The sequence below is a fragment of the Dermochelys coriacea genome, chromosome 2 (assembly GCF_009764565.3).
Source record: "Dermochelys coriacea isolate rDerCor1 chromosome 2, rDerCor1.pri.v4, whole genome shotgun sequence".
Taxonomy (NCBI): Eukaryota; Metazoa; Chordata; order Testudines; family Dermochelyidae; genus Dermochelys; species Dermochelys coriacea.
The window spans coordinates 75,072,939-75,099,643 of record NC_050069.1 but is presented as its reverse complement, the minus strand read 5'-3'; the positions used below and the strand labels follow the sequence as shown (position 1 = coordinate 75,099,643).

The following is a 26,705-nucleotide window of genomic DNA, read 5'->3' as shown; positions in this document are numbered from 1 at the left end:
TTCTCCTCCTACAGCAGTAACCGGGCATGTTCTGTTTTAGTTCAAGTAAAGACACCCACAACTTTCTTCTTAGTGGTTAAATTTAGAACCCAGCAGCCTATATCAATATTTCACATTATTCCTTCTAACATACTTTCATTCCCAGGCATATATCAGCATTAGTTTTTGTGTGCCTAGCTTAAGTGCTACTGCTGACTAACAGTAGTCCTTTACAAGTTCTGTCCTCCTTGCTATTTACCCCTTTTCAATAACTTAGTGCTGCAGAACTCTGGACTACCCTCCTTAAATTATTTTACTGTACTGAATGTTGACAAATTCAATACAGTAGGATTAAATGATCAGTTTCTAATGTATTGAACTTTATTCATCTTTAGCTTGTTTTCAGTTTTCTAGAGAAACTTTCTTTGGTCATGTTCAAATATGCTCTTGCTCTCGTTTACAGGTAGGGAAGCTGTGCATAATCTGAAACAGTGAGAACTGACCTTATGCTCTGAAAGCACATGAGGAGCATAATTAAATAGCTAAAGGCCACTTTTCCACATATATAAAATGTCTGTAGTAATAGTGTTATGCCTACATGCTGCATCCTCTGATTTACATTCCCACCGCAATAGAAGAGAGAAAATGACCCGGAAGACAGTCTGAGCTGTCCTATGAATTATAAATTATATATACAGCAATATAGGTTTACTGTAGGAAAGTGACCGAATGTGAAACTTGGACATAACTGTAGCTTGTTATGGTAAAAGTTCAAGTTCAAAGCAGAAAGACATCTTTGAATAGCAATTACAAACATTGATGGAAGGAAGAGAAACTAATCTAAAGGAAAAATAGTTACTTGGTTCTTTTAAACTCTAGAAAACAAAATGAAGTCTGCTTGCAGTTGCTGGGCACTGGGTTGAAGTGTTCACCAAGGTTTAGCTTCACTTTTTGAAATGCATAGAAAGGCAAATAAGCTATTAATAAAACCAATGGATTTTAATTTCCAAAAAAAAGTCACAAGCACTAATCTCTCTGTAATAAAAGTACTAAAGCATAATATGCACTGATTTAAATTGCATTTATGTCAGAAAGCAGTGGTCCTAGATGAATTTTGACATTTGGACTTTAAAATGCATAAAAATTGGGAGCTTGTTTTACCAAGCACTTTATTGAAAATACACAAAAATGTTAGTAACCCATTTTATTCAAACAAATATAGCGGTGTGTAATTTAACCTTTTTGCAGTCCTTCAGAATCTAGTTATTTACAGTGCTGATAGTGGTGTTCACCAACAGGTCACCATCATGAATTTTGCCATGGAGAATAATATTCTTAAACGTGATACAGGTCTCAATGGAAGTACTTGGAAAAAAACAGTAAAACTCTGCTGTTAAGTTTGCTGTAATGAAATGCTATTTAACAGTCTTTCCAGTAACAGTCAAAAAATCATCATCAGCCAAGGCACGAAGTGCTTCTTCGAACATTTCTTTTGTGACAGCCTTAAAGAAAAGAGAAAAGTTTGAGAACATATACAAAAGACTATGTTACAAAGCCCCCAACAAAAATCATGGGATTGTGCTTGTCTCACCAACTTCCATATCAAGTTTGCCAAGTTTTAGGTGAAAGTTTTGTCTTCTTAAGCTGTTAAAGTGGGTTCTTTCTGGCTTGTGTATCCTCAATGGCAATAAGAGATTCTGTGATCATAGCTTATGATTTTGTTGATGTGCAAACCAGAATAGACACCTACAGCTGACAAGAATAATCAGCTTATTTTTGTCAGCAAGACAAGCATGTAAGTAAACAAAATCTCTTCTATTCCACAGGTGAAACTTGCGTCTATGAAAAAAAACACTAATTGAAACCAGAATTAAGCTAGTTAATCAGGAACACCTGATGACCAACTGACTAGCAGGCTAATCTTATACCTATTGATGTGTCAGGTGAACAAGTAAATAGATTTCAAGGCCAGAAGGATCCACTGTAAACATTGATTACCTGTATAACAAACGGCATACATACAATTTATAGAGTGTATCTTTTAGAAAAACATCCAACCTTGATTTATAAGTTGTCCAACTTCTATTAGATCATATTATATCTTTCTCTGCTAGATTGAAGAGCCCATACTTAGTATTTATTCCCCATGTGGATACTTAGACTGCAAATCAACTTACCCCTTAACTTTCTCTTTGTTAAGCAATATAGACTGAGCTCTGAGTATCACTTTAAGGCGTGTTTTCTAATCCTTTAATCATTCTCAGGGGTCTTCTCTGAATCCCCTTTAATTTATCAACATCCTTCTTGAACTGTGGGGATCAGAACTGCACAAGTATTCCAGCAGCAGTTGCACCAGTGCCAAATACAGAGGTAAAATAACTTCTCCACTGTTACTCGAGATTTCCATTTAGTTTTCCTATTCAACTGAGATACAACTAGAATCGGTACTGAGGACCCTGCTGAGTACACAGAAGATCCCCCAGGAGATGGAAAAGTTTTTTTTAAAAATCAAAGTAGTATACAAAGAAAGCAGAAACTTGCTGCATCAGACTGTGCACGGAGATCATCAAAAAGCTGTTGGTATTTTAGAGCAGGTGTTTTACCCTTTGCCTGGATAAGCTTCTTCAAGGCTTGAGCCAGCTCCTCCTTACGTTTACAGGCTGTGGCACCTATCCCTTGGAAAAAAGTACATAAAAAGTTACAAAGGATATAATGTTCTGCTTTAAATATGAGAATGTCAACATTAGAAACTGAATTCTTTGTAGCCGAAAGAGGCTAACAATATAGGCTGCTGTATCAACTGTTCGTCTTAGGTATTAGCCATGTTTGGGGAAAGTTTTGCAGATTTCAAATAAAGTTTTTCAATTAAAAATCAGATTTCATTGTAAAATGAATATACTGACCTTGACATAACATCCAGGTTTGACATTTATTACCTGGATTGCTCAATATCCAATCTGAAGCATTTACAAATCCACAAACCAATCACTGAAGATAACATCACCAAACTGAAATAGCATACAGTTTGCTCAAGCCAGACCCATTAGATACTAATTTATCCTTATATGAACACAAACCTGTAGTGAGAATGGATATGTCCACAATGCCAGTTCTTGAATCAGTAGCAGACTGTTTCAGAGCTTCCCGATGGAGGCATTTTGCTTCTTCAACATCAACTGTTTCAACCTTGTTGGAAAAAATGTACTTTAGCATGAGCTTTTGCCAGATGGATCAGAGACTCAAGCTGTCTGGGATATGCAGAAACCATTCCTCTATCACTGCAATCTTTTTCATGTCCACATAAGCCTGAAGGAGAAGGAAGGGGGGAATGTTATGTACAAGTAATTCACAGATGTATTATGTAGGATGTATCCAGACTCCATCCTTCAGAGGATTATCAGCCTGGGAAAAAAATCCAAATATTGTGTATCCCCTTAAACATGAATGCCAAAAACATCTTCACTATTTTCCTTGCCATGACTGACATCTACCACAGCTAGTAGGTCTCTCCTTGTGCTTGATCCATAACAAAGCCATAATAAATTGGGCAGATTATTCCTGCACCCTACACAGTATCTTTGGGGATCATTGTACTAAATTCATGAATGTTGAACTCTTCCAGAGCAGTTCCACTCCTGGTGGTGGTTTGCATAGACTGGGTCAGGCTGTGTTACACAAAGAAAGGGCTTTGATATAAAAGAATGAGCATGACTCATGGCCTTCGTTTTGATTCAGCAAATGAACATAACTCACTGTCCAAGGGGAGGCCGGACCTCTTTGCAGAAAGGTGGAACGGAGATGGGCCCATCAGCCTCCCCATTTGGAAAATTAGTGACCTTTAGTGGGGATTTAAATCTGTTTATTGTTTCTGTTTTCTCTATAATGCTTTTGCCCTGTGGATAAATGTTTGCTTGGAAAAGCTGTGGGGTAACAGGTAAACATCACTATTATTGTCCTCAGAGAAAGCAATGCATGCTGGCTGGGGATATCACAGTAGATGGCAGGGAGCTGTGCATCCTTAATATCCCTTGTCAGAAGGGTCCCTATACAGAGACAGGTGATGGCTGGAGACTTGATTGGGCATTTCCAGAGTGAATCATGGAGAGAGAAATACAGTTGCAGTTACCGTGAAACTGAGACAGTTATTAATGTTAAATCTGGTCTCAAACCACAAAAGAATGTGGAATGCTAAAGCCTATCACTACTATCTGTACAGGTATATCTACACAAAAGCATGAGAAGGTTCAAGTTATACTCAGATTATGTGATGGCCCTGTAAGAGTATGGGAAACCTGCTCAGGGACAGACTAGTTAGCACAGGATGACCTCTGTGCAGGATTAAAAGGAAGGAGAGTAGTCAATACAGAATATAGATTTTAAAAAGATTTCAAGAGCTAATAAAGGAAATGGTGTACACAGTTCTGGTACATTTTATCCCCCCCTTCTTTTTAAATCACGTACTTAAAATTTCACATCCACAACTTTTTACCTCAATAAGGGCCTGACTTGCTTCTTCACTTAGTCTAGGATTAACATAGCTACGAGCATACGCAATGTAATCCCTCAATACTGCCATGTCCATGTACTCTTCTTCCACCTGCTCTTCACTTTGGTAGTACAGCGCAACCAAGTAGTGAGCAAGATGTCCGTCGTAGGCTTCATCTCGCGGGTCCAATATTAGAAAGATCAGATCAAATCTGCATGGAATAAAGATTCAATACTTAGTGCATAAACTTTTTCCACCATTTACATTACTTGGTTTCATGATTTTGATCAACCAAGTGGAAGCTGTGTGAAATCTAAAATCTGACATTTTATTCGTTACATCACGAGTACCGGATACTCTCAGAACGTAAAAAAGGGCGAAAAAAAAAATGTGATTTAGCTTTCAGTCTACAGAGTTGAGTATTTGAAGGCAGAATGTTTTCAGAGGGCTTCCAACCAGGGAATTTTCTCTCATCATGCGCCTAAGAATGTCTGAAGGCTGGGACCTACAAGGCATCACGTAAACTTCATTTATTCAAGCTTCTGCCTGATGAGGTGATGGAGTCTACATACGCTTCTGGTTTGATCTTGAGGGGAAATGTATTTACATGTATTACATGAAGTCTGTCTACTTAATGTATTGAATAATTCCTGAGTGCAACTGTATTCTGAGGAGGATGCGATGGGCATATTTTTAGTCAGATTTCAAAAGATGACAACTACCTGTAATTTATTAAATTAATGGAATTAGACACTCAATCATCCATAGTTACTTATTTTCTACACTGCCTAAGAGAGTTCTAGGTGCCTCATGGTATGAGGTATGGTACATATTTTGAGAGGTTAAAAATCTTAATTTATCATCAATAGGCTCAGGCCTATAAAAGACAGAAAATGGGGTGACACTTGACATTAGAATACAAACCTACACTTGTATATTATTATATTTGGCTTCCTGATTGGTAAAGCGTGCAATGGCTGAAAGACTAATTTTTTATACTCTTCTGAAGATGTGATGCCTCTATCATTGTTCATTAAACACTTACTCCAGCTACTAATACAGCTTGACAGGAAAGAAAAGGCAAGTCAGGATATGTCTACGCTGGAGCTGAGGTGTAACCTCCAGCTTGGGTAGACATACCTAGGTTAGCTCTGAGTTAGTGCTATAAAAAAGGCAGTGTTGCTGCCTTGGCAGAACTGGCTAGCTGCCCGAGTATGCACTTAAGAGTTTCAGATGGGATCATGCTTGGAGCACCTATCCTGTTCCACTGATGTGGCTACACTTCTATTTTTAGCACTGTGGCTTGATGACCATTACAGCAGGTATATCTACTTGAGCTGGAAATTACACTCCACCTCCAGAGTAGACATGTCCTTCGAACTAATGTAAAATACTCAAGATTTGAAAATCCCAGTGCCTGTGCAGTGACAGAATCTTGAAGCAAGCAGAACAATGGACACAACAAAACCTTAGAGACACTGCCGAATCCCATTATTCAATACCAAGCACTATACACTAGAAACGGTCAGCCATTTACAGTCCTCTGCTACAGTATTAGTTAAGAACATTGCTTTTAAAGTCAATTTAGAAAAAAAACCTTTTGCTTTCTACATTGCAAATGTCACCCCCAATCAACATGTTCCTGCACACGCACACTATATACACACACACACACACACACGGGTAGAAAGTTGTTTTGTAAAAACCAAGCATGCAGCATGGAAACATAAGTCTAATTGTAATACCTGGATAACAACGTACGAGGAAGTTGGATGTTTTCAATAGTAGTTTTCTTTGGATTCCACTGCGACTCTATAGGGTTAGCAGCTGCTAGGACAGAGGTGCGAGCATTCAGTTGGCAAATAATTCCAGCCTGTCAAAAGGAAACACATTTGAGAGCAAACAACCTTTCCTAGTGGAAGGAAGATTCCAGCAGCTATGTTAAGAGTCCAAAGACTTGCTTATTCTAACAAGAAAGCCTTTAAAGAATTAACTCTTGCTGGGTTCACCAAAAATGCTTTATAAAAAGGGTTCTCTAGATCAAGAGAACATACCTCATTACAAAAGCTTGGGTACAAAATAGAACAAGGTTATCTGGAAGGAGTATTACGTGCAGCCATATATGCCGAGTCTGCAACATGCTAAATATTATCACTGAAATACAGCTCCAACATCTATACTCTTACTCAACTTTGAGGTTGTATTTCTGTCAGTAGTCTTCTCTCCAGTTCCTACATTACCTTTTCAATTATCTTATTTTATCATTAGGGCTCTCAATTAATCACAGTTAACTCATATGATTAACTCAAAAAATAAAATTGTGATTTATCCCAGTTTTAATTGTACTGTTAAACAGAATGCCAATTCAAATTTATTTAATGTTTTGGATGTTTTTCTACATTTTCATATATAGTGTATTCTGTGTTGTAACTCAAATCAAAGTGTACATTATTTTTGATTACAAATATTTGCACTGTAAAAATGATAAACGAAAGGTAGTATTTTTCAATTCACCTGATACAAGTACTGTAGTGCAATCTCTGTCGTGAAAGTGCAACTTACAAACGTAATTTTTTTTGTTACATAACTGCACTCAAAAACAATGTAACACTTCAGCACCTACAAGTCCACTCAGTCCTACTTCTTGTTCAAACAAGACAAACAAGTTTGTTTACATTTACGGGAGATAACGCTGCCCTCTTCTTATTTACGTCACCAGAAAGTGATAACAGGCAGTTCCAGGGCACTTTTGTAGCCGGCATTTTAAGGTATTTATGTGCCAGATATGCTAAACATTCGTATGCCCCTTCATGCTTCAGACAATCTTTTTAATCGTTTGATAGCCCTATTAATCATCTAACAGATATTAACCTGGGTAGTGTGGTACAATGTTGAGCTAGAGTCTTACCTTGGCAATAGAAAGTCTGTTGTTCCATTACTTCATGCAGTACTGATCTTGTGCTTTCATTCATTTTATCAAATTCATCAATGCAGCAAACGCCATCATCACTGAGAACCAGAGCACCTGTCTGCAGAACCAGCTGCCTTGTCTCTGGTCCTTCATTACATATGCAGTGAGCCATTTCCAGATGTGTACTGGTCACTAGGAACCAGGTTATAGACATACTGAAGCAGCTGTGATTTACTAGTGCCAGAATCACCAAACAGAAGGTTTATCTCAGCATGAAAATTGCCTCTTCTGGTATGACTGAAATCTTTTCTTGATCCCCCAAACAGCTGAAGAAGAATGCCCTATAAAAATAAAAGGAGTACTTGTGGCACCTCAGAGACTAACAAATTTATTTGAGCATAAGCTTTCGTGAGCTACAGCTCACTTGTAGCTCAGTTCATCGGATGAAGTGAGCTGTAGCTCACGAAAGCTTATGCTCAAATAAATTTGTTAGTCTCTAAGGTGCCACAAGTACTCCTTTTCTTTTTGCGAATACAGACTAACACGGCTGCTACTCTGAAAGCTATAAGAATAAGAATTTTTCCAAATCAGACACCAAAGTTCTTGATAATTACATGAGCCAATCTCTGACTGAGTGAACTGAAACTTCAAATGAAAATTCTCTGAAATCATTAACAGAACACATGTAAAGCTGGAGTACTGTTTTCTGTCAGTATCACTAAAAAGGGTCATGGAGTTCTATCTTTGAAGCTTCAAAGATTTTCCAGGTCAAATCTGCTTAGATTACTTTTTAAAATTAAACCGCCAGCCCTGCAAAGTCAATTTTGAATTTAAAACACTGAGCTAGGTTCTTTCTGGATCTCTTATCAACAAAGACTCTACAGTTGGTGTGATGCTGTATAAAAGAAAGGTGACCATGTATGACCCCTGTTGCGCAATTGTGATCAATCTTGTACATGTGTCATGTAAGGTATAATTGGAAAAGTTATAGTCTGCTAAATATGATTATCCGGTTAGTATGCATGTATCATCATTGTATATGAAGTTATGAAACTTAGCTGTGTGTTTGTATCTCAAACCTGTTGTGTTTCTGGGTAACACCCCCTCGACAGATTTACATCAAGGCTAGCCAGCCTGCTTGATGGCCCATTAAGGAGAATCAGCTCTTCTGAGAATCTGCAGCGGCGGCTGCAGAACAGTCTGGATTGTAACAGCTCCATTCCCGCTGCACATACACAAATGACTTTTCTCTGGCTTGCCAGCATGGGCTCAAGCCACATTATAGATTCAATTTTTACCCTGAATAATTTAAAATATTGCTTCCCCAAAGGGGCAGCGTGTGCCAGATCCTAGCTGAGATCAATGCCAAATAGGTTCTATTTTTAGCAAAAACACCAAATAATTTTAGAAGTAACATGCCAGACAGGAAGATGCTTAGAGTGGAGAATTGGAAACATAAGTCCATCCAAAGCAAACTTAATAGCTTTCCATGCAGGTATCTGTGTAGAATATTCAAAGTAAAATGAAGAAATCCTTGAATGGGCACAATTATAACAATACAAATAGTACTGAAAAATAGATGGACTTATTTGGGGCAGCCGATAAAAGGCTACCTACACAAGCATTTCTTTGGCTACCCTAGGGCACAAGTGCACATACAAACCAATAAGCTTTTAAACAGTAAGCTACTCTCAACCTGAACTATAGGTGTGTTACTGCCCCACTATAATAATTAAAGATTTAGAGCCCCACTCGGTGGACGGTCTATAATGTTTCCCAATGTTTGTTAATTGTGACTGCATTTCTCAGTTATCTGGATCCTGTTGCAGAGCAGAGAGATGGCCAAAGAAAGTAGAATTACTGGCTGGCCAGTTTCCTTAAAGCCAGCCAATAGAAGAGGAGAATGAAGCTAAAGGCTTCCTTCCCTATTACCTGAAACCCCCGTTGCATTATCTAAAGTTTCCCGATTCCCAAGGCCCTCTGATAACTGAAACTTACTGTAAATCCCAATTAAAATAAACAAAGGCCTGTGTTTTTTGTTATATAAAAAGACTCCATATATGAGTATCATTTCCAAAGAAAGTATATATTTTAAATGGAGATGTGCATTTATACTATCTAGTCAGGTGTTGCGGTAGGCTTGTAAAATTTTGTTTACTTTTTTGATGTCTTCATGTTCATAAATGCTTGGAGCCAGAGCCAAAGAAAGTCTTTCAAAAATATCTGGTTTTCTGGAGAGCTCTTTCAGCATTTCCACACGTTCCTCTGCAAACATTTTCTGCTCAGTTTCTTCATACACGTTTTGAATCGGTTTTATGGTCATGAATGACATCAATGTGGGTTTTAATAGACCGATTTTACATTGCTCACTCTTGGATTAACTCAAATAGGAACCGCTCTGTAGATACCTAAACCTCCTTCCCCCAGGGAATTACAATGCAGATATGAAATCAAAAATAAGCTTAGTTCAAACGCTGGAGGCTTAAGGGACTTAGCTACATTTTTACTTTTCACTTCAATTCTACAGAATTAGCGACATCATGGAGCAGCAATTCTCTAGAAAGCTTTCCAAAAGTTGAAATACTTTGACCAGGCTATGCTCCTCCTGATGTCAATGTTACTTGTGCTTTTATCATTGAGGCCCTGATCCTGCAAACACTTAAGCATGTGTTTACCTTTACTACCATGTCTCATGATTTCAGATGGGCTACTCATGGTAGTAAAGTTATGGCCTTAAGTGTTTGCAGGATCATCACCTAAAGTGCATTAGAAAATCCTACCCTTCGAGCCTAACTTTAGCCTTCTCGATTTTGGCTTGCACATATAAGAAGTTGACAATTCAGTTGTTTAGACTTTCAGTGCACTAACAGTTTAGTATCAACAATGAAGCAATGATTTTATGCTAGTAAGAGGAAAAAATTATTAAAAAACTATTTTAGTCTGCAAACAAACACGTAAATTTAAACACGAGTAGTACTATTTAAGTACATCGGACTGTTCACATGAGCAAAGTTAGGTACCTGGTTAGGCAACTGCAGTATCAGGATCATAATTTTCAGTGTTTAATTTAAATTTTACAAAACTGCTATAGACCAGACTAGTGACATTAAAGAAAGCACTTATAGTTAATTCATTATAAATTCTAACCTAAAGTTTCAAAAGTACAATTTTTAAATTAGTTTCATAAAGCCGCAACCCAATTTAAATTGCATTAATTGAAATAATTTCAACATGCTTCCTCATCTGTTCAAGAACTAAAAACTCTAAGTACATGTGAGCTTTTCAAAAGCTGTTCCATGATAAAGATGCTTGTTTCCCTTTGAAGTATAGGTTAAGAGATGTAATCATTAATTTTTAGAAATTGTATAATACAAACGTGGCAAAAATATATACGCCCTTCCATCTACACAGACGGTACCTATTGGTAGCTGTAGTTAAACTTTTGTTGATTTAAGAAAGGGGGAAATATTCAGAACTCTAAGGTATTTTACACCAAAACTAAGATATCACTATATAAATCAGACAATATTTCCACTTCACAGTTTTCAGTCACCAATTATGATGTACTCAGTAAATATTCAACAGACACTATTCCAGACCAGGGTGGATAAAAAAAAATCAATGATTTAAAAAAAAAAAAAAATCCAACTTTTTTGATAAAATAATTTGAGGAAAAATAGTTTTAATTAAGATATATCTTTGAGTTATAATGCTTTATTATGGAATACGGATTATACATTCTAATTCTATAGTATGAGACAATATATTCATGTAATGTTTAAGAAAAGTTTTTGTAAATGAGTTCCAATAATTCATGGATTAGGGACCCAATTTTATGGGGTTCCACGGGCTTCTGAATAAATTATTTAGGTTAATCTTTCTATCTACCCAATGGGACTCAGTGCTCAGTCTAGATGATACCATCAGAGATGCTTAGTTTTGCAGTTCTCAAACTGTGGATTTGTGTCTCCAGAGATAACATTCTTGTTAACAGCAAAAATATTTTTAAATAAATAACAATATACAAGTGAGAAACAACAGACCTCAACTCTATTGTCCCTCTGCAAATTTGTGTACGCAGAGTCAATCCCTTACTGCTCTCTAAAAGTGCAAAGTTTCATAAAGTTCAATGAATAGAAGATTGTTGGGGGCGGAAGAGATCTGGACAAGGATAAGTCTGGAGATAAATGTGAGAAGCAAGGGACGTATGCTTGTTTTGTTAAAATATTGTATGTTTGCTGTTGAATACTTAACATTGTTGTTTTAGTTAAATAAAACAATTTAAATGTCTGTCTCATAATGTTCTCCTCCTAATACAGCATGGCAAGAAAATCCTCCAAATATTAATGATTAACCTGTTGAATTGGAGATAGTTTACCGGCCAATGACTTCATAAGTATCTGCTTCAATTATCTGCTTTGATAATTGAAATAACCAAACAATCAATCATTCATTTTCTTATACAGCTGTAAAACTAATCTGAAAAGTTTTCAAAATAAATCAGTGTTTAAAAATGTATAGTGTGTACCTTCTAAAAATGAAACCTACATCTATCTCCGAGTTGTGAAGAGTATGTATTAAGGTTATAACAACCAACAAGAACGCACTTTTATGTAGAAAACCATGATTAAATTGAGTCTTCTTGACTAGTGATTTAAATCATGATTTAAATCTATTTGATTTAAATCAAATCCTCCCTGATTGCTTCATAGGAAAAATTATGAGCAGCAGCAGAATCAGACCCTGGAGCTATTCGCTGGGAGTGGAGGGACTCAAAAGAAAGGCAAGGAAAAGAACTGCAGAGGCAGCCCCATGGTTGCAGCTGTAGCTAGGTATATAACAGATTTAAGACAGGCACAGAAAGACTGATGAAGATCCAGTGACCATTACTTTGTCATTCTGGGATTCAGCCTTGAACTTATTGTCTTTTGAAGCTGCCTGCTCCCTCCACACACCTACATGGCAAAGAGAAATAAGCTGGAGCACTGAGCAGGATCCATGGACTACAAACTGGGAGGAATTCCAGCAAAATCCCCTTTGTCAACAAATTTGGAGAGTGGAATGGGTAAGCGTTCTGAGCTTCTCATGGGAATTTGCTTTGGACAGCACTCTCCCTGAGCTCTCTGGTATCCGTATGTGGTTCTGAAATGTCTGGTAAATATTTTAAGACCTTTATGTAATAAAATATATTTTATGCAGAAGTTTGTATACACAAATGTTATACTATCTTTCTAGATATTTATAGAAGTGCTTAAGCACTGGGGTATGTAGCTATAAATACTGCTCCCTCATTGAGCGATAATCTAAAACAATTACAGACTAATTTATGCTTAAGTAATGCAATTAAAAAAAATTGAACTCAACTAGAAGAAAGCCTTTAAAAAAGGCCTGATGTTACCTGTGGATAGCAGATCAGCTGTCCGTATAGATTTGTGTCAGAAGATCTCAGGTGGTCACAATTTACGTTTAGAAATGGTTCCCCATGTTTAAAAATGCCACATTAAATCACCAGAATTTAAGTCTGAAAAACAAGTTAGTTTTAGCTATATTACAGTAGTACTCCTCAAGTCACTGCATATAGAGTGGTTCATTAAGATCCAAGCCAACGTTCTCTTCCTCTTTAGCTAATGGATCAATAAAATGCTGAAGAAATCTCTGAATATTGAGAATAAGATAAAAAAAAAGTTATATTTAAGAATGCCCAAAGGGACAGAGCTGTGATTTCACTGCTACACCATTCCTACACTGGATGACATTTTCCTGGCTCAAATTACCCTCAAAAATACTCTCTATATTGCAGGTACTCAAAAACTCCCAAAGGGTTGGGATACCCCTAACGCATCCCCCTACAGGATATTTCTCTCATGCACACTACAGATTCCTTAATTCCAACAATATCTTTCAAATTTCATACAGTAAAGCATACCAATCACTTTGAAAAAGCCTCATCAAGCTATTATCCCTTTTTATCGAATTAATTTTTAATAATTTTACAAATACAGGTTAAAAACAATTTTGGGAACAGGATAACATGCTAAACATATTACCATTAAAAAGTATGACATTTTACTGAGGATTTTAACCTCTATTACATCCTAATGCCTACAAACCTTACTCCTGAACCAAAATCCGAACATTGTACAGAACAGAATAAAAAGAGCTTTCCTAAAAAGCTTACCATCCAAGTACAAGACAAGAGACAACAGATGGATACAGACAGGGACATAAAAAGAAACAGGGTAACTGTTTGGTCAGTATGACAGGCAGTGGCCTCAGCACACCAGCAGCCTAGTCGTTATAAAAAGAGAGCCTTAAGAAGAGCTTTAGAGAAGGATAATAAGATAGCTTTATAGATATTTACAGGGAACTCCTCCTAAGTGTAAAGGGCAGCATGGGAAAAAACACAGACACTTATTTGAAAATTTAACAAATGGATGATAGAAGCGGTCCAACTGGAAAAGAAAGTAGACTTTTTCAATAGTTAATGAGAGTTGATGGGTAAGGTGAGGATACGTCATGACAGACCTTGAAAGTGAAGACTAAGTAGCTTATGCTCAATGCAGCAGAGAAGGGGGAGCCAGTGAAGACACGGAAAGAGAGGGGTGATCTGCTCAAAACAACATACTAGGAAAATATTTGTGGCAACATTCTGAACTGGCCTAAGCAGGGAAGATTTGATTTCTTAAGGCCAGAGAAAAGGCTGTTGCAGTAATCAAGAGAAAAGTTTTAGGCCAGGTCTACACTACAGACCTATACAGGAACAACTGCATTGCTCAGGGGTGTGAAAAATTCACGCCCGAGCAACAGTTATTCTAGTCTAATCCCCTGTGTAGACAATGCTATGTCAACAGGAGATCTTCTCCCATCAATGTAGCTATTGCCTCTCAGGGACGTGGATTAACCATGCTGACAGGAGAAGCTCTCCCGTTGGTATAGGAGCACCCCTACAGCATTTTAAGTGTAGACCTGTCCTTAGATGGATGGACAGAGAAGGCTGTATCTTAGAGAGGTTATGCAGGTTATGTTTTCTACATGATCAAGAAACAAGGTAGCTGGGAGAATTTGAGGGGAAGATTAAGAGCTCCGTTTTAGATATGTTGAGTTTGAACTCACAGCTAGACATCTACAAGGAGATGTCAGAGATATGAGCTGCAATTTTAGTTTCAACACAAAGACAAGTCTGAAGTAGAGAGAGGTACAGCTGAGTTTTCTACCTAGAAGGGAGAGCTGAATTTGTATTTGCAGATGAGATTACCCAGAGATAAGGTGGAGAGGGAGAAGAGAAGGGAACTCAGGACAGAACCATTTGGAATTCCTACAGAATGTTGGAGGGAGGATGAGGAGGATCATCTAAAGGACATGCTGAGGAAGTGATTAAAGAGGTAGGAGGAGAACCAGTAAAGGATAGAAGCCATGGAAGCCAAGGAGGACGAGACTTCAATAAGAGCATGGCTGACTGTGCTGAAGGCAGCCGACAGGTCCAGGAAAATGAGGATAGAGTACTGGTTCTGAGCTTTAGCTAGTAAATGGTCATTAGAGACTCTGAGAAGAGCAGTTCCAAGGGATGGAATCCAGATTTATGAGCTCTATGGTGGAATTAGAGGAAAACTCCAGACAACAAATTTACTTTTCCTCCTGTTAAGAACATTGTACGAAAACATCAGTGTTCTTCAAACAACCTGGGATTGATCCTAAAAATAATTCAATTCTGGCATTTGCCAGAATCAAATAAGCTTTTTGTGAAAGAAATGGAGGTATTCACACTTGTTCACCTACCTGGAACTTTTCTTTGCATAAAGCTAATTAACATCTGTTCCCCAGATTACAAGGTTTTGTCCAAGAGATTGTTCAGTTGCCAGTGCATCCTCTGCTGGTTTTGGGAAGAAAAAAAGCCATCAGCATGGATAATATAAAATACATTTTAAAAGAAAAATTACCAGCAAAATCTGAAACACCTACCTATCACATAAGAATGCAAGTCCACCTGCCTGGCTTTGTGGGCGGATCCAAGATCTGGCCTCTGCCTGACTGGAGTTCCTCGCACATCACTCCTTGGAGTACCCTCCAATTTAGAGCTGGGAGTGCCATAGGTCAGAAGTGAACCAATATCAAAAACAAGTGGAACTGCTACAAAGAAAATGTTTAATTATACTTTACTTAATTAGGGCAAAGTGTATTCATTAATATTTTAAACAAGTAGTGTTTGTCATCAGTCAGTGTGATGGCAGACTACCAAAGTTTGTAAGTCTTGTTAATTTTATAACTGTATTTTACAAGGCTGTACTAGCCATAGAATGTACTGTATAGATTAAAATTTTTATTTCTCCAAGCCAGAAGGAACACACTTTGCTAAAATAGTGTATTTTAAACCCCAACAATATTTTAAAATATTGCAGAGCTTAACAAGCAACCTTCACTCAGGTCAAAAAGGGATGTTTTAGGATGAATTTATTGTTACTGGGTGTATGTTTTATATGCTAAAAATCAATTAATTAAATTAAAAGTGAGACACCAACTAACCTGTAATTGAAAACAATCCTTTTAATTCAAAAAAGCCCTTTTTGTTTTTAAATTGACAGCTACATAAAAGCCTACATTAAATCTTTCAATATAGGCCATTTAATAGCCAATAGTACGCAGATATCAGCATTTTGCTCCTACTACCGAGCAGCATACCTGATTTCCGAAATTGTGGTGGGTTGGAAAACAGAACATCTTGAGCATTTGGGCTTTGCCTGTCAACTGCTGGGGAAGTTGGCACTGGCTGTAGATCTCCTGTAGATCTGGAGTCATCTGTTCAACGTTTTTGTGAAGGAGGAGCCTGAGCATCTTCAGTGTGTGCTGGAACAAGATGAAAGCTGGTAAGCAGCTATTTTATATATTAGCTGCAACATTCTATACAGATTAATGTTAAAAGACCAAATCACAAAATAGATCATATGATACAATAGCAAAGATCTTTGCTTTTCAATTTTATATCAGCCAAGTGCAATATTTTGCTGAAATGAAAATGAAGAGTATTTGTGAGATTCCAAAAGTGGAAAATAGCTTAAGACAATTTAAAATAATTAATATTGCAATTATCTTCCTAAATGCCCAAGAAATTAGAGCTGCTACTAGTAGTGCTTTAAAAACCTAGCTCATATAGTGCTTTTCATGAGTAGACTCCTTTGTAAAGTGCTTTGAGAGCAATATCATTATCCCTATTTTCCAGCTTGGGAAACTGAGGCACAGAGAGGCGTAAGCGACCTACATACTGGTGAGTATCAAAGCTTTTCAAGTGCAGTGCTAAGTTTCACACATCATATTTGTAAACTTGCCTCTGTTTCACTTTTGAAAAATCATCCTCTTGCACCAATGCATTGTTGAAGACTAAGGCCGGGTCCATACTACAAGCTATGCCAGTGATGGATGTGAAAAAACATAGCCCTAGCCGTGCCAGCAAAAACCCATAGTTGTAGCCACAGCTATGCTGACAGAAGAGTTTCACAGAAATGGAAAAGACTGCCCCACAGCAAGCTGAACTTACAAATGACATTACCTACTTTCCCGTATAGCTGTGCTGGCAAAGCCCCTGTAGTGCAGATAAGGCCTTATAGAAAAAAACAAGTTTAGCCCAGAGATTAACAAAGATCAATAATGCTTAAGTTGTCGTGCTCCTCTGAAAAGAGTCTAAACTAGTAACTGCTTGCATCCTGCATGTCCAAAGACTTAAATTCTTGCTTTAATGACAAAAGGCTGCTTTTATTGGTCTTCCCAAGGTGTTAATCCTGCAGCAGAAACATGGGTGAAAGTAAGTTAGTCTCCATCTGTTCTTGGGCATCAGCTGCTTAGGCCTAGACTTTCAGGGATGTGAAAAAGCCACACTCCTGAGTATACCTAGGAAGACCCAACCCTGGGTGTAGATGCTGGTAGGTGGGCAGCTACTGTCACTTGGGGAGGAGGAATTCCCTCAGCATAGATGATGCCTATGCTACGGACCAGGGTTACAGCAGCACAGCTACGCCACACCAGTACTGTATAGTCATAAATGATCTGGAAAAAGGGCTAAACAGTGAGGTGGCAAAATTTACAGATGATACAAAATTACTCAAGATAGTTAAATCCCAAGCAGACTGCGAAGAGCTACAAAAGGATGACTGGGCAACCAAATGGCAGATGAGAGTCAATGTTGATAATGCAAAGTAATGCATGTTGGATAATCCCAACTATACATATAAAATGATGGGGTCTAAATTAGCTGTTACCACTCAAGAAAGAGATCTTGGAGTTATTGTGGACAGTTCTCTGAAAACATCCACTCAATGTGCAGTGACAGTCAAAAAAGCTAATAAAATGTTGGGATTCATTAGGAAAAGAATAGATAAGGCGATAAAATATATTGCCACTATATAAATCCATGGCATGCCCACATCTTGAATACTACGTGCAGATGTGACCACCTGATCTCAAAAAAGATGTATCAGAATTGGAAAAGGTACAGAAAAGGGCAACAAAAATGATTAGGGGTATAGAATGGCCTCCATGAGGGGAGATTAGGAAGACTGGGACTTTTCAACTTGGAAAAGAGACGACAAAGGGGGCATATGATTGAGGTCTATAAAATCACGACTGGTGTGGAGAAAGTAAATAAGGAAGCGTTATTTACTCCTTCTCATAACACAAGAACTAAGGGCCACAAAAAGAAATTAATAAGCAGCTGGTTTAAAACAAACAAAAGGAAGTATTTTTTCACACAACTGCACAGTCAACCCATGGATCTCATTGTCAGAGAACATTGTGAAGGCCAAGACTATAACAGGGTTCAAAAAAGAACTAGGTAAGTTCATGGAGGATAGGTCCATCGATATCTACTAGCTAGGATGGGCAGGGGTGGTGTCCCCAGTCTCTGTTTGCCAGAGGCTGGGAATGGGCGACAGGGGATGGATCACTTGGTGATAACCTGTTCTGTTCGTTCCCTTTGGGGCACATGGCACTGGCCACTATCAAGACAGGACACTGGGCTACATGGACCTTGGTCTGACGCAGCATGGCCGTTATGTTCTCCGCACTGCGCACATACCCTTGCTAAGCGCCAAACAGAGAGCGGGGGGCTGCCCACATCCCCCACGCCGGGCACTGCTTGGCCTGCCCAGGCCTTCCCGGCCGGACGCTCATCTCCTAGTGGAGTTCGCAGGGCTGCGGCCGCAGTCAGCTGCCCCCCGCCCAATCCCGACGCACCTACGCCCGGCAGGGAAAAACTGCACTTACGAGTCGGCGGGTTGCTGCCCCGCCCGCGCTTGCTGCCGCGGCGGCTCGGCGTGGAGGCCGGCGAGGACATGACGCTGCTTTACCGGCTGCGGCTGCTCCCTGCGCGGGGGAGAGAGAAACTGAGGCAGCGCGACCCCCCGCCGGCCCGGAGCCCGCACCGAGCCCCCTCGCCCGCGCCCTGCACCGGGAGCAGGCAGCCCCGCTCTGCGCCGCCCCCCGGCACCCGCTGCGAGCCGGGCCCTGAGACCACCGCGTTACCGCGAAGTAACGGCACAACACGGAGCCGCCCTCTTCAGCGCCGCGAGCCCCCTGCCGCCCGCCCCTCGATCCCCTTCGCGCGCAGATATCCGCGGGGGGACATGGCGGCGTCTCGCGCTCTTACCCCCACTTCTCTTCCGCAAGCACCTTCGGCCAGCCCGCGAACCCCGAGAAAATTCCGCGCCAAACCGGTCACGTGGGTGGGTGGGTTCTGGCAGGTTTTCCTACCCTTAGTTGCTCAGGAGAGCCCAACTCGGCCCAGAAAGGGGGACGAAACCAACCGTTTCGATTCTGGGTACGGACGCACGCTCTCTAGGGGTTCTGTGAGCCTCTCTGCAGGGACAGAGCAGACTCTGACAGGAGCCCGATTCTCCCACAATACCGGGAATTCACCCACGTAGAGCCTACATCAGATTCGCAGGCAGGCAGGGTTCCCCTCCCCTGTGGCGAGAGATGGTATCACCCTCACTTGACCAAGTTTCGAGGCACAGGCCCTCCTCCCGCCACTACGCCCTCTTATGAACGTGGGACCAGTGTCTGTTTCTTCGGCCAGACTGGCGAGTTTTGCGGCTGTTACTAGGAAGTGACGCATTGCCCGAGGCGGAGGTGACGTGCGTTGCGCAGGCTCGGGCCGGTGGGAGGGGTTTGGACAAGATGGCTGGCTCTACAGGTCTGTGAGGGGGGCTCGAGATGGGCCTGGGGCGGGTGTGGGGAAGCGGGTTTCCGTTCTATGGGCTGCGAGAGCCCCGGGGTGGGGCTGTCGCTGTCTCTCCCTCTCCTCAGCCAAGGGGAGCTGGTGTCTGGGCTGAGCCGCGGCGGCAGGGCCCGGCGCCAGCCAGAACTTGGGGGTCCGCAGCGGAGCCCCGGTGCAGGGGGCGGCACGGCAGCGCATTCCTCCTCAGTACCTGGGCTAGGTGCGGCAGGACAGGAGTTCCACCTCCGGGCCTCGGGCGGCGCGTAAAGGGCGGCGGGGCGTGGGGGGTCCCATCTCGGGCCCGAGGGCGTCGGGCCTGTGGTCTTCGCCTGGCAGAGCCTGAGAGAGCGGAGCCCGAATCCGTAGGGCGGGAAGGGAGCGGTGCTCGCTGCCCGTACAGAGGGTAGGGAAGCGGCGGGGCAGAGCCACGGGGAGATGATGATTTAGTGCCCGCTGCCGGGGTGTGGGTGCCTAAAAGGCAGGGCCGAGTAGGAGGGACAAAATCCATCTCAGTGCCTAATGCAGAGCGGCTTATTGTACAGTCAAGGGGGATGGGTACCATCTCTTAGTTTGCTGCTGATGGAGACGGACTGTATGGTAGTACTTGGGGATGCGGTATCCCACCTCGGTGACCTGTTTGGGTGGTATGGCGTAGCTTAGTAGCCCAGCCTGGGGGAGCGGAGCACACCTTATTATTCGATAAAGGTATTATTAGGCGCAGGGCGGAGTATAAATCTGGGCTTCAGTGTAATGCCCAAGTGAGGGTTTAGGAGGCAAATGCATCAACGTGAACGAATAGGGGGAATGGCAGGGAAGAGCCCAGGGGCAGGGGAACGAACTGATTTCAGTACTCTATTCAGAGAGTATGGGGGGTCAAGCTGATTTGAGTTAGTGTCTCATCTATTGAGCTTTTGGAGAGCTAGGGTTGCAGACCAGAACCTTGTGATGTAGAACTCCCCTCTGTCTTATGCAGGTGGTGTACAGTGGAAGAGGAATAGAGAATACTAGGTAGAACTTGGGGGAGAAAAGCCCCCCTCACTGTGCCAGATTTAGGAAATAGGGTGTGCATGGCAGATCCTGTAGAAAGGGGAGAGAGCAGCTCTCAGTACCTCAGGGAGCTCCCACTGCAGCGACCTGGTGCAGCTGTACCTTGGCTCCAACGGAAAAGGCTGCATTACCCTATGTGGGCTGAATTGGGGTAGACTGCCATGTGAAATGGATGGGTATTCTGAAGGAACTATATATTTACTTAGTTGTGGGAGAACTGTATTTTGTTACTCTTTGTAGAAATGCCTTCTGGTGTTTGAGTTAAAATAAGTCCCCCCCCCCCCTTCTCCCCCCAAGTACTTTTGGGGTAGAGAGAGTTTCCAGATTCTTTGCACTCTTGCATGTCTCTGAGTTCCTGTAATAAACAGGAAGTAAAGTTGGTTTTGCTTGTGAGCGAATCTTTGCTTCTTGCAACTTTTTGCATTCAAAACAGTTGTTTCATTCTGGCAGTCACTAAAAATTCATGGTGTTGAATCAGAAAACTGTCCTCTTCCTGCTGCGTACTCACTCAGTACTTGTGGCACCTTCGAGACTAACAAATTTATTTGAGCGTAAGCTTTCGTGAGCTGTAGCTCACAAAAGCTTATGCTCAAATAAGTTTGTTAGTCTCGAAAATACCACAAGTACTCCTTTTCTTTTTGCGGATACAGATTAATGGCTGCTACTCTGAAACTGGTCACTCAGTTCTGTAAGGTAGAAATAATAAGCTGCTAAAACACATAGCATTTTCTATCCCAGAGCGCTTTGCATATTAACAAATAGAGGGTATTTTGTAAAGTTTGTATGTGTATATGTACATTTACATCAATTATTTTCATTATTGAAATGCAGCTACTTTTATAGTAAAACATAGTTGGTGCTTAACTGTACGTATATACGTTTTCATCTCCAGAGATCCTAAAGTGCTTTATTCCATACTTCGCTAGCACCACTGAAAATCAGCCATCTTTTCAGTAGAGGGGGCAGCCAGACAGAGTCAGAGAACTGCCAACAAGGGAAGTTATTTTTTTAGGATCTCAGCCAAACACACATGTCCCTTTCCCAGGAAACTGCATGGTACTCTCTTGAGGCAAAACGCACTGCAGGCATAAGCAGATGTGACTCCAGTGAGGTCAATGGGATTCTACTTACTTTGTCATGGCTGAATTTCATCCTTATTTCAGAGAGGAAGGTTGGAGCTGAAACTGCCAGAATGTGTATTTTTTGTTTGGATGAATTCTAGGGGGTGTAATCCTGGCCCCATTGAAGTAAATGGCAAAACTCCCGTTGAATTCAGTTTGGCCAGGGTTCCACCCCATGTATTCCTTTCCTGAGACTTAAACCACTAATCAGCTATCTGAGCACATAGGAAAACTACAGAGTATTTTAGAAGAAGAAGAAATGTTGTTTGACAGTAACTGTCCCTGAATATGCCTTAAAGAAAATATGTACTTCAACATGGTCAGTTATATTGTTGTTTGATAGCATCCTCGCCATAACCAGTTATCTACCTTTCAAAACACCCTCATCTGTTTAGTTCATGTGCAGATGTTATAGCTGTTAAGCAGCTCCTCAGTCTGGCCTTCAATATTACAATTATTTCTGTTTGTAATTAGACCCATTCAGAACCCTACATTAGTTTTGCTGGCAACATTAAAAGCTTTTGAAAACTCAGGTCAAGATGTTTCTTTAGGAAAAGGATGGTTATTGTTAAAGTACACTTAAAATGTTGTGGTTAGATGGGACTCATTGCATTCAGTTCCTTGAAATACATTGTACATTTTTTTGGAGGGCATAAAATTACCAGCCATGGGGAAAAAACAAATATTTAAAGCCTTTTATAAAATTGGAGCAAGAGAGGGGGGGAAACAATGATTTTTATAACCAATTAAAATACACAATATGTAACTATGTTAATACAACCAAAATTCTGGCAATGCAAAAGCAGTCTCTAAATATATAATAAAAAGAAAAGGAGTACCGGTGGCGCCACCGGTACTCCTTTTCTTTTTGCGAATACAGACTAACACGGCTGCTACTCTGAAATCTAAATATATAATCTACACTCTGTTTGCATTATAATAGTTATTAAATATATTATTTTTCAGATACATGTTTTCTGCAACTCTGGATGCACTTGTATCTAAGAGCCATGATGAAATAACTTAACTCACGTGTATTATGATACAGTTATCAGGGTTTAAACTGTGCATTTCTTTAATTTTTTTATATTCTATTTCTAATTGCTTAAAAATACAGCCTTAATGATTGTTTTGCCTTTAATTTATTGGTGATTTAGTTTTTAAAAGGAAATGAGATGGAGAAAGTTATCAGGTCTTTAGTACCTACCAAATGGTAAAAGTCAACTGGTAACCATTAGTTTCAACTTTGTAAACTTATAACTGGTAGGTTTTAGCCAAAGATGGTTGTTTTAGATTTGAAGGCTTACCTCTATATTTAATTAGAGATTTTATTAACAGAGGAAAAGTTTGAAAGTGTGTTTTGGAGGAGTCCAGCTAGCACCTCAAACCAATATTACCTTTCTTTATCAAAATTGCATCTTAAAAAAAAAAGTGTCTCAAAAAGACCTGTTAGAGCATTCAACCTGTTCCACACCACTACATACTCCTGTTCCATTTGCCCTGCCCAAATTGCAGTATCCACACACAATTCTTTCCCCCTAAAATTTGAAAAAATATTAAAAGATTTAAAAAAACCCCACTTATTCAGTTCCCACTGGAGAAATCAGTGTGCAATCATAGCCTAATTTGTTTTTACCTCTTGCATATCTTTAATAATTAGGGAACATAGTTAATTAGGTTGGAGGTGTAAACTGGGGGGGGTGAGCATGAGTGTGTGAAGCATTGTACAGCAGTAGAGCACCTTGCTGAGGGTATTTCTACACTATGGAGAATGTAGCACCCTAGCTGTGTTGGCATAGCCTCATAGTGTAGATGTAGCCTACATTGACCATTTTTCAGTCAAAGTAGGTTTACGTAGCTGTCTACTCTGAAGATCATGCCAGCATAACTAAGAGGGGTGTCAAAACCACACCCAAGACTGATGCAGATATGCTGATAAGACTTTCAAGTACAGACCTAGCCTCTGACACATCTTATGACTCTTCAGAGCAGGTCTCCCCTCCTCTACACTTCAATAAGTCTGTAGGAGGAGAAGTGGTGTTACACTAAACTGAAAACTTTGCATGCTTAAATACATAAAATGTTAAACTTCAAACACAAACAGAAATAAGTCTGCATTTTCTCTTTCCCTCTATATATGTATTCCTCTGTGTTCTATGCCTCTATTCTCTATGCCTGTCTCCTTCCTCCCTTGGTGTTCCTCATTCCATGACCAGGTAGCAATCTCTTCCTGAAACACTGAGGGGGAGATTTTCAAACTAGGTGCCCAGCTCCCATTTCATTTCAATGGGAGTTGGGTTATTTACAAGCCCTTTGTGACTTTGAAAATCTCCATGTGTAAAAACATCCTTACAGCAGCAGAAGTGCCTCTCATCCAGCTATATAGCCCCATGGTTGTTTTGTTGACCTCCCTGAAAAATGTTCTGCAATTTGTGTTGTATCTCAAACTGCCACAAGGTATTTAAGCTGCATAAGCAATTTATACTGATACAACAATTTAAATAAATTTAAACTGTTTGTGGCTTGAAGGTTTTAGGCATGATTAGATGTCAAGAGGACAATCTGTGGGGGCAGCTGTGAGGCTAATCCTGGGGTAAGAGCATACCACTGAAGAAACTATGTTTAGAACAGTCTTGGTTCATGTCCTGTTTCCAAATGCTTTTGCTCATTTGAAAAATTGTCACTAAAATTAATTCAGTGTCTGATTTTTCCCTCCCCCGCCCAATTTGTCTTGGATCTTACTGAGATTTAATTCAAGCCATATTTTGAAGAAAATCAGTGCATAAATACTAACATGAATATAAAGTGGTCAAGCTAGTTTTGAAGAGTGCACACTTTGTTTTTGTAGTCTTTTAAATAACATGTGTAGTACATTTCAAGTGCATGGCTATAAATACTTCTGTTTCACATTTTGAAAGGAATGGAACATCCAACTCTGATTTACAACGGCAGAGCTCAATTTAATTTAACATACAATTAATTAGTTTATCAGTTGTGTCATTGAATTAGGCCTCTCAAAAATGAGGAATTAAACATACTAATAAAATAAACTAGGCAATCAGATAAATTTGCAAGGCCATATATCCTAAGCCCTATATCCCTTTTTAACATAAACAATTGTGTTAGAAATACATTAACTGCAACCAAGAAGAAAAAAGTTGCAGAAATAATGGGGGAAACATTACTGCTCATGCTCAGTATGAAGCTTTTAAATGTTCACAACTTAAGTAAATCAAAACCACCTTTTTCTGGTCCAAGCAAAAGCAATGTCAATACTATGATTAAAGTTTCAAACTTCTTTCACGCTGGTTAGAATTTTTTAAAAAGGAAAAGTATTTATTTTTATCCCTTGCTGAACTCCAATGCATGAAGTGGTTGTGCAAACATTAAATCGTTACACCTTTGATCAAAGGCAACCCATCAGGCCAAAATGTGACTTTCAGAAAGCAAGGAGTACATGAAAATTGGATACAAAGCAATTGTGTTGTAGCCTGGACTGTATAGTGGGTGGTACATAGTTCCTGCTATAGTATTTTTAGGCAACACCTACAATTATGCAGATATATAAATGTTTGTGATCTGTGATTGATTTTACAAACCTAGGTTACGGTTCCATCTGTATGGAAATATAGTAAATGCATATGGGACTCTCCTTGAGATGACTCACTAAGGTTGAGACTTATTATGCTTGCTATTACAGTGATTCCTAATCTATTTAAGCAACTATTCTAGTTTGCTAAACTAAGACCCTGCAACATTATTTGCATGAATGGGCTTCCATTGTGTGTCACTATGAGGGGAGTGTCTCATGGATACAATTTCAGGGTCAGGAATTTTGACTTCTGTTTCCACCATCTAGTGATATCCTTTTCCCATGAAATCTCCTTCCTACACCTTCTCTTAAAAGGATATTATCAGGTTTAAAATTATAAATTGAAAACAAACAAATCTTTACTTATACAACTACCACCACTGTAGATTATTAAAAATGAATTTTAAACTCTAGTTTACTTGTCACTATAGTCCTTGTTTACTTTTTTCATTCTTTATTTGGCCAGTGAAAAGTTGTTTCACTTACAATTTTGTATAGTTGGTTTCAGTTTTAGGGTTGCAATGCTGGAGTTAAAATTTTTTTGTTGGACTCTAAAAAGATAGAATGAAAACATTAAGCTTTATAAACTTTTTTTAAAAAGTTACAAATTTAATTTGATGTCTTTTAAATGATTGGGATGGAGACTGGGCCCTCAGCTAAGCCTTAGTTCACAACTCCTGTGTCACATTCTGCTGTACAAAAATCTAATAAAATTGGCAATTTGCCAAAACCCAGAATGTGCCATTTCGTATACCAGGAATGCAAATAGTAAAAAGCATGGAAATAAGCAGTGAAACTATTCAACATTCCATCTGTGCTACAATCATTAGCTCCTCCTCTCAAACTGTTACCTCCTTTCCACAATTTTCAGCTCACCTGTCTCCACTCTCTTCCCGAACAACCCTGAGGTGTAGAATGATGAGCTATTAAAAGACTTACCTGCTTATTTCCTTGTGGGTTTTTTAGTTTGCATTCCTAGAACATGCAGTATATCAACTTAACTCTAAAGCCACATCAACAGTTAAGTCAACCCAGCTATGTCACTCAGGGATGTGAAAAATCCATAACCTGAATGATGTAGTTAAGCTGACCTACCCTCCCGTGTAGACAGCACTAGGTCTATGGAAGAATTCTTTTGTGGACTGAACTACTGCCTCTTTGGGAGGTGGATTAACTACATTGATGGGAGACCCCCTCCTATTGCTGTAGTGAGTGTCTATACTGAGGCACTAAAGCTGCGCAACTATAACCTTCCAGCTTTGCCACTGTAGTGTGTCAAGTGTAGACAAGCCCTAAATTAACAAAAGCCTTACATATATCAGAAAACTTGCACTTGTGTAATGATATCCATTTAAAATGTAAGATGG

At 39.8% G+C, this 26,705-nt stretch overlaps 1 protein-coding gene and 1 pseudogene across 3 annotated transcripts in view; one reads left to right on the top strand and one right to left on the bottom strand.

Annotated features, from left to right (window-relative positions):
- Positions 1-304: 304 nt before the first annotated feature.
- LOC119850629 lies at positions 305-19,343 on the bottom strand (annotated as a pseudogene).
- Positions 19,344-19,393: 50 nt separating this feature from the next.
- The window catches only part of UBE2V2 (ubiquitin conjugating enzyme E2 V2), a 45,385-nt gene continuing 38,073 nt past the window's right edge, over positions 19,394-26,705 (top strand). The window contains exon 1 of one of the 3 annotated variants that reach the window (XM_038389497.2): positions 19,394-19,554. In XM_038389497.2, coding sequence (XP_038245425.1) covers positions 19,539-19,554 — 16 coding nt within the window. In that variant the 5' untranslated portion in view covers positions 19,394-19,538. The remainder of the gene's footprint in view (positions 19,555-26,705) is intronic. The other 2 variants (XM_038389496.2, XM_038389498.2) reach the window with 2 other exon arrangements.